Source organism: Salvia hispanica, chromosome 3 (genome assembly GCF_023119035.1).
Source record: "Salvia hispanica cultivar TCC Black 2014 chromosome 3, UniMelb_Shisp_WGS_1.0, whole genome shotgun sequence".
NCBI classification, from domain to species: domain Eukaryota; kingdom Viridiplantae; phylum Streptophyta; class Magnoliopsida; order Lamiales; family Lamiaceae; genus Salvia; species Salvia hispanica.
The window spans coordinates 46,128,276-46,137,861 of record NC_062967.1 but is presented as its reverse complement, the minus strand read 5'-3'; the positions used below and the strand labels follow the sequence as shown (position 1 = coordinate 46,137,861).

At 31.2% G+C, this 9,586-nt stretch overlaps 1 protein-coding gene across 1 annotated transcript; it reads right to left on the bottom strand.

The window, feature by feature from the left end:
* Nucleotides 1-469: 469 nt before the first annotated feature.
* LOC125210860 (cysteine-rich receptor-like protein kinase 43) lies at nt 470-3,860 on the bottom strand. The gene is made up of 6 exons (XM_048110465.1): nt 3,640-3,860; nt 3,415-3,551; nt 3,044-3,254; nt 1,454-1,688; nt 1,213-1,363; nt 470-1,038 (listed from the first exon to the last, which is right to left on the bottom strand). Exons 1-6 carry the CDS (start codon nt 3,701-3,703, stop codon nt 646-648), a joined length of 1,191 nt encoding a protein of 396 aa, XP_047966422.1. The 5' UTR covers nt 3,704-3,860; the 3' UTR covers nt 470-645.
* Nucleotides 3,861-9,586: the final 5,726 nt, after the last annotated feature.

Sequence of the window (9,586 nt, the reverse complement as noted above, 5' to 3'; positions counted from 1 at the left end):
TCTTTTATCTTATCGTGAAAGGCTTCGACTTGGAACAGTTCGTTCTAATCTTGAATGGGCTGAATATAGATTTTTATGACTGGATCTTCCAATCTATATTTATCGTAAATTGTAACAAGAATCAAGGGACTTGCAATTTACATGAAAATCAAAGTCTGTTTAGTTTGTTCTTTGAATATATTCTCTTCCAGTTTTACTTTGCATTCGTCAAAAGATTAAGCATAAATTGCAAAATTGAAAAGAATTCATTTTAACGTTTTCTTAAATTATACTCCTATAATAATACGAGTATTATATCAATATTATATAGAAAGGGAGTAATAAAGATAAATAGTAGTATGATCCAAGATTTCATCATTTATTTTCTCCTCTATTCTTTTCGTTTTTTGATTGAATTGTCAAAGCACACAATCTCGCAAGTACTGGAAATTGCGCAGTTACACCAGTACTACCATATTGCATGAGTATATAACAATCCAAAATAATAAATACTATGTAAAAATACCAATCATCTCTCTCTTCTACACCAGCAGAACGTCAGTTAGGCTTTGAGCCGGAAGGGTGAGAAGATAAATTATCTTCCCTCAAAAATTTACACAAAACAAACTAATGCAAACTAATTTATGTACGAAAGAATGTTACAATCTAATCTTGAATTGGACGCTTTCCATGCCGATGTAAACGCGTATTTGCAATGCTCGATGAAGTCGCAGTTGATGAGGCGCTTCGTGTCTGTGTGGAGCCAAAGGATCTTGAACTCGACCCATCAGAGTTCCCGGTGACTGATGAGGCGGTTCCTGTACGGTATCGCCTGAATCTTGACCCAGGTACTCCTGGTTTACCCGGTTCTTCAAGATGTCTTGGCTTTCTTGACAGCAGCACCACTACACGGTCCATATCTGGCCGTGCTTGGGAATCAGACTGGACACAGAGCAACCCGATTTGAACGAGGATTGGTATCTGTTCCATATCTGCTGATGACACCAATACTGGATCCATGATCTCAAAGCTCCTTTGCTTTCTATGAAGCTTATACGCCTGCTCACGATGATTATCAGAATGAATAATTGTTAGATTGTTTGATCATGTAAGGAAGAACACTTGCATAAGGATGCACGATGCGATGACATAATTCCCCTCATTCTCTCTCTCAAAAGCTAGCAAATATAAGGATCCCTGCTACTACAATGATTCCAAATTTTAAGTTCTTACCCATTCAAGCAGGCTATCAGAATCAGGATCTCGGGCAAAAGTGGAGTTTTTCTCTCCACTGATTAGCTCAAGAACCACAACCCCAAAGCTGAAAACGTCTGCTTTTTTAGAGAGGGTGCCATGCAAGAGATACTCTGGCGCCATGTAACCACTGCAATCAAATAAAATGCATCCATATTTGTTCACTAACACCACTCGAATAGCCATGCAGCAACAAGAGTAATTTTAAGAAAACCCATACTTGGTACCAGCTACACGGGTATGAACATGTGTTTGATTTTCTGGGAAAAGGCGAGCCATGCCAAAGTCGGCAATCTTGGGAACCCATTTCTCATCTAGTAGGATATTGCTGCCTTTAATGTCTCGGTGAATGATGGTACAATGAGCTTGTTCGTGAAGATAGAGCAGGCCCTTCGCAACACCAATTATCACATCGTGCCTTCGGTTCCAGTCTAGTAATGCTTTTTTGTCAGACTCTAGAGAAGAAGAACCAGATAATGTGATGTCAATTTCACTCTCTTGTCTAGCTAAATGCCACAAATTATTAAACTACAGTTAAATATGACATGCCATACTGAGATTCTCCAGGGGATACCAAATTTGGAAATTTTACCTATATTGACTTATAGAACAGAGATTAGAGATGTTTTGAAAACTAGCATAACATGTAACGTTGAGTACTAGCCTTAACAACAAGTCGAGCATTAACCAAACCATATGATTCAAATTCTCCCATGACTGATCAAAAGTTCTTTAATCTACATTTAAATGCAAACTGAGTAATATTGTGAGAGATTTTTTTGCCTCCCCAAGTTACAAAACTCATTAATTAATCTTCTGAGAAACCTAATACAGCAGGTGCATCAGAACTTCTTTTCCACTCTCTTCTCATTCTTGCTTACCCCATGAGAATAAATAGTTGTCATTTTTAGCATGACAGGTAGAGAATTATTTTAATTTGAACGGAAATAAATTAGGCTTACCTACCTCATTCGTCTATCATAAGCAGAACGAACTTCAATCTTGTTTACCAATTTCATATTTGCTTGGGGTTGTTGTAATAGAATTAAAAATTTATATCTTGTAGCTTTTATAGACAAATAAATTATTTTGTCAATTTCAAAATCTAGATTCCCCTTCATGCTTAATTGCTTATAATTCTGACTTCAGTGGATACGTAACTGGCTGAAATGTTGGTCATTCTAAGATCTATGTAGTGTGTACAAATCTGTCACTAAAAACACAGTAGTGGTCACTATATGCTGTTTCCACCTCACCCAAAATTTTTAATTTTGTTTTTCAAGAATATGTAGCTATCTCATAACTAAAAACAACTTATTTTCCCTAGCTGCAATTGCAGATGACTAAAATGTAATATCAGTCACTCTCCAAAGTTTATCCATGAAACACGATACGAGCTAAAAGAACCAGTTACATTGCAAAATTTAAGTTCACTGCACATCAATGGTTGCATTCGTAAATGTGCATTTGGCAACAATATGGTGAAGCCTTACACATATCATACTCAAAGTCACAATAAAGATGCAACCATAAACAACTGCTTTTAACTTCAAGTGGGACTTGAATATTGGAGATTCCAATTGAAGTCTCTATCCATGACCACAAACTCAAACTACTATATAATCACAACTTACATCTAAATCATTTATAATTTTTGTAACAGAGACAATTTATCCATAATAGCCAATAATATTTCGCATGCGTTTGTATCCCGAACCAGGAAGCTAAAGAAAGGCAAAAAAACATAAACCATGATAACCTTCATTCATCACCAAAACATGAAGCTTCAGAAAAACAAGAAGATACTTACTGAAAAGATATTTATCAAGGCTCTGATTCGCAACATATTCGTAAACAAGCAACTTTTCTTCACCGCGAATCGAATATCCCAACAAATTCACAACATTCTTGTGCTGCACACGTGACAACAGCTTGGCCTCATTCAGAAACTCCTTATTCCCCTGAGCAGATCTCTGTGACAGCCTCTTCACAGCTACTTCTCTCCCATCACTCAATTTCCCCTAATTAAAATCAAGCAAACCCCACACAACCCTAAAAACATTAAACATTTATTCAACCACCAAATACTCCTAAAATCAAATCACACTTTCCCTCCACCTCAATTCATTATACAGATAATCTAAAATAAAATATTGAAGATTTTAATAGCAGCATTTGCACCTGATAAACTGGGCCAAAACCCCCTTCTCCAAGCTTATGAGAGGAATGGAAATTCTTAGTCGCTGCAACAAGGGCTTCGAAGTGAAAGTTTTTCTGCTCTCGCTCTGCAATTCTCCCTAACTCGTCTTCGTCTTGATCTTTAATCACATTTCAAAACACGAAATCAAAAAAATATTCAACAAAGCTCATCAACCTCAGTCTAAAAACAACGGAAAAATATCTTACCTCTATTGGAGGTGGATGTGAAGGGTTTGAGGAGATTCTGGAGGAAGTTTTTGGATTTTCTCATCTCAATCTCATCTTGATGAAGAAAATAGGAGACGAGGTAGAGAAATTTTGTGTGTTTTGAATTTTGATTAAGTTTTTGCGAATTTGAGAAGAAGAAGCGTATTGACTGGATATTGACTTTAATGGCGGTTGAACCTCACACGCAAACCAGAGGCATAGATGTTTGCTTTCAAATTTTCTTGCAATAAATTAACTGCAAATGTGTTACAAGGTCAATTGTAGAAAATCTGTTCAATATAAAATTCACTGCTGTCTCATTCAGTATGTTTACAAAACAAGTTTATTACTCCTATGTCAAAGTATTCTATTTTATTACGCATACAAGTCGTCAAACTTTATACAATAATATGCACAAAATTGTGTATAGGATTCACTAAATAATTTCTAAATTGCAGAGAATTAGGAATACGGTTTTGCCAAATCGAAAAGATGAAATTTTTGCTCCGTTTTTAGGTATATTCATTGATTAAAGTCGCAAAAAAGGAGAATGCACACAAATATGGAGGATCAATTTGTTCACATTGAATAAAGTCACACAGTTAAATGTCAGAAAATAGATTGAGCACAAATATAGTAGTGATTCAATTTCGATCAACACGTGATAATTTGAACGGCTGCATTTATATACTATGATGTATACCTGCGAAATTGTCCACGCGCACAAAATTCAACTATTGGAAAAATCAACACGTTGCGTTTCTTGGGATTTCATAAGTTGTAAGTAATGTTTAATGATTTCATATGTGCATTGGTGAAGAAATCTGAAATCTTCGCATGACATTTTTTTCCAAATTATAATACTATATTCAATATTGTTTACTCAGTCTTCATTTTCCCACATCTTATCTTGATCTGTTTTTAACTTTTTATTATATTTGGGAGTAGGGTAATCTTCTTTACCATTTTTTATCAGGCATAATCAAAGTATAAACCACTTAATACAATTTATACACAACAGTTAATGAAAAATCATACGTATTTCATAGTTTGAACATTAAATAGTTACGACTGAGTAACATTGAACCGAAACTAATTTAATGTGAAACTGAAGAATTTTCAATTAAGATTCAACGTCATGATTTTCAATCTTCACATAAAAACGTTGTTCTTCAACATAAATTCGAAAATAATCTCTGTAGTTTTCAAAAATAAAATCTATCTAATAACTCGATCAACTTGGCTAATAGTAATTTCTATGAGAGTGATATTTCTTTTCAATTTCACAATAGTTAGTGCATGAAATTAACATGAATTCGTTTCAAATCATATGTTTTATAGTAGTTGTAGTACTATATCATACATGGATAATAATATACAAAGCGCAAAAACTTAATAGTAATATCAAATATGTAGTACCAGAAGACTCCATAGTTTTTATAAAAACTATTTCAACCAGATTAAGGACACATCGTCATCGATTAATAAATATCATAACTGCGCACTATACAATAATGTCTATCAAAATGTACGTTGAAGTATTAATTTATTAGTCGTTGATAATTTTATTTCAACTACTCCATCCGTTCCATAATAATAGAATCATTTTGTCATTTTAGTACGTTCCATAGTAATAGAGTCATTTCTCTTTTTAGTAAAAGTCAACACATTTTTCCACACCTACTTTACTCTCTCTTACTTTTTTCTCTCTTTATCTCTCTCTCTACCTTTTTCATTTTTCACTTTATTCTTCTTTTACTTAATTCACCTAACACAATTTTTCTTAATCTTCGTGCCGAAAAGTTTCGCCTCCATTACTATGGAACGGAGGGAGTATTTTTTAACACGAAATTATTTAATTTATTTCTAGTCAGTTTATAATTTATATAGCATATGATATATAACAACTAAATTCCCTACTGTAGCACATTGTATAATGCCCGCCAATTAGGATCTACTTGTCACATATGATCTTTCTGCAACCATTTTAGTAATGGTTAAAAATTCAGTGTATAATGTGTATTGCAATATTTTGCTAATGGAGTAGTATTATTTAGAGGTAACATTAGTCAAACTTAAATATTTATATAAAACTATCTATGAAGAAAAAATATGAAAAAGTCTCAGTGTGTAATGTGTATTGCATTTTGCTAATATTATTTACAGATAACACCCTATTTTAGTCAAACTTAAATATTAAAAGGAAAAAATATCTATATGAAAATAAAAATATGAAAAACCAGTCTTTTGCGGCATTAAATTTACTTGAATTAATACTCTTACACAATTTACTCTTTTGCTAAATAATTATATTCTCTGATCTACAAAATAACGTCTCAATTTTCTATTAAGATGTCCACAATTTAAAGTATAACATCTCACACAACAAAACTATTATACTCACATTTTACTACTCCATAAAACTAATATATTCGAAATCGGTATCAACATTTGACTAAGTACTAGAAACATTATCCACTCATTTTTCTTCACATAAAACCCGTGTAAGTCTTACTTGGACTATGAATGAAGGATTGAGGGAATAAATTCTTGTAACAGTACGTGTAGATCACACAGATATAAGAATTTGCAATTTTATGAAATTTATGTAAATCATGTTATAACAAGTGGTTAAGTAGTACTCCTACTATTTAAAGAAATTGATAATTTCACGAAATTTGTGTGAATCTAGAAAATGTAATCATATTTGCTTTTAATTAGTAAAGGCAAACACAGTCAACCTGTCTTTAGTATAGAGGAATACAGTACTTTTTTACACTCTTTGTCGTGGGAACCTTAAACTCCAACCTTCTTTTATGCTTTTGGCTTATTTTAATGTTGTGGGATCATAGACACCTGCGTGAATATGTATTTATTTATATAATACTAGTATATTAATGGAATACTAATATAAAACCAACTTTGGCCTGAGATATAGGACTTGGCATCACCGGGGACGTGAATCAAGTTTTCCTTTTTTTCAAATGTTGTTTTATTAAGCACAATTATGCTATTTATAATTATGGTGTCGATAAATTGTGATAAGTGAGTAGTGAGTACAAAATTTGTTATTGAGATAGGACACATATATCGTTCATCGTTGTGTCAACCGTCAACGATGGTGCTCTAACGTCACTTGCCAGCTACTACTATTATAGTGTGAGTATGACTAAATTGAATCAAAATCGAGAGGAAATCATACCTAAACGGTGTGTTCCACAAATAAATGCAATATCTGGGTTCCAAAGTAACCCTTTTCTTAAATCTGTCATCTTTATCTTTAATTTGAAAGTTTGAAATTTTCTGATATATTATTAAAAGATAAATATGTAATATATTAATTTATTTAAAATTAATTAAAGTAAACAATTTTTAATTAATAATATAATCAATATTTTGAAAATTACATTAAGATTTGCATAATAAGTTAATAATCAAGAACCTAATAATCGTAACTTATTTTTATTACTATTACAGTTGAATTTAATAATTATAATAAATTTCTTTATAAATTAGTAGTAATACTTTTCCAGCGTTGAGGATTCTGAAACAAAACTCAAATTTGCTGAGAACATAATGTATCAAATAAATGAGATGTTATACTTGATGGCGGATATATTGGCATCACAATTCAATCAAATCCATGTAAAATAATAAATTGAGATTGAAGTAATTGATAACATATCAACAACAACAACAACATTAATATAATAATAATAATAATAATAAACAAAATTATTATTATTATTATTATTATTATTATTATAATTATAATTATTATCATCATGAGAGATATTAGTTCTTAAAATCATAAAGTTTGCACCAAATTTTACATTACCATACAATTTAAAATTAGTGCCAAAAATAACAAATTTTAAGAAATGTGTTTTCCCCCAACCAACTCCAAATCGTATTCAAAATTTACGGCAAATAGTCGTCCAGCGTGGGCAGTTACAAAAATTATGATGCCACTGATAAAATGATTGTGAAACAACGTTGTTTCACTTCATATCTTTCATTTGAAATACGATTGTTGGCGATTTCAAATTATTTAAAAGGGGCTCGTTATTTCGTCTTCATTTAGGTAACTGGTCTAGCATGTATATATCTCTCCAGTCTTTAATAATGTATACGTATATTTCTTCTCCATTCAGGTCGCAATTTCATTTACTTATTATTATTATTATTATTGAATATAATTCATATTTTTTATAATTACATTAAGACTTTCTTAATTAGTTATTAATTTATATTTATAATAAAATAATTGCAATTATAAATATTTTTAATATGATTCATAACCTAAATAATAATATTATAATTATCTCAACAAAGTATTAATAACATAAAATAAGTAGTACACTTATTAATAAACTATAATAATAAAAGTATTATTATTATAATTATAGTGTTCATTTTTAAGTACTACTCCTTTTCTTGATTTGAGAAAAAGAATACCTAAGAAAAGTCCGATAAATCATAATCATGTAAAGTTGCACTACTTTTCTTATTTTCACGATTTTAATTAATTACTTCATGTCTTATTAAAAATAAAACAACCACTTAAACTATAAATTCAGTAAATCAAATTACTTTTTAGGCAGAATCCTAACTAACAAATATGCTTATAGAATTTTCATGATAATAATGAGTTAACCGTTAATACTTCTTAGAGCATCTCTAAGGAGAAAGGTAAATGGAGAGGTAAACTAATATAACTATTATATTTATCTTTTTTTCATGAAAAATCATTCTCCAATGGGAGAGGTATATGAGAAGGTATTATGCATTTTTCCATTTTGAAGAGGTATTTTTACCTCTCCATCAATGGAGAGGTAAAATCTTATGACCACCATATTTACCTTCTTTTCATGAAAAACTCTTCTCCAAGGGGATAGGTATTTGATAAGGTATTACACTTTATATTTATTAATGCACTTTGTACTATTATTTTATTTTTAAAAAATAGTTTACCTTTCTATATACTTTTTTCCTTTGGAGTGTGTTACTTTTTAGAAAGGTTTATTTCACTTTTTAAGAAGGTAAATGCATAATATACCTTTTTTATATATCTTCTCCCCTTGGAGATGCTCTTGGTAGTTCGTTTGAGGTCATTTGTAAAAGTAATAATATTACTCTCTCCGTCCGCCATTAAGAGTCTCATTTCTTGGTGACACGGATTTTAAGAAATGTTAAGAAAAGTGAATTGAAAATAGTTAGTGGAATATGAGTCTCACTTGTACATATTAGTTTTAAATGAAATGTGAATGGAATGAGTTAGTGGAATGTGAGACCCTATTACAATTTATGGTAAATGTGAATCAAGACTCTTATTTGTGGACGGACTAAAATGGAAAAGGGAACTCCTATTCGCGGATGTACGGAGGGAGTATAAAATATATTAAAAAATGGCCTAAACTTTGATAACAATCATCAAACTGATCATAACTTTAAACGATTTAAAAATAACTGCATGAATTTTGATGAAAGTTGTAAAAAATAGTTCGAACTTAGAAAATACTACTAGTACAAAACAAAATATATGAAATTGTTTGAAAATTGTGAGTAGAAAATAAATTGTTCTCTATCAAACCTCATTGATCTACTTATAAAGCGTATATTCTCTCTGTTGGATCATATTATAATTGCAACTACGGTCTACGTATACTTTAGATGTGATCAAATTCATAAAAACTAGTATGAACTTGGATGGGATACACGTGGTCCAAATTTTCAGTCCTCATTTTAATTTTTAAATTTCATGCCATTTTCCCCATTTTCATGAAAATTCAAGACATTGTTTGTAGTATTTATTAGGGGTGGGTAGGTAAGGTATACCTTACCGAAACCACCATACCATATACCTTACCGTAAATACGGTATGCGAAAAAGTCATACCTTTACCTTATCAAAGTTTTCGGTATACCGAACTTCGGTATACCTTATT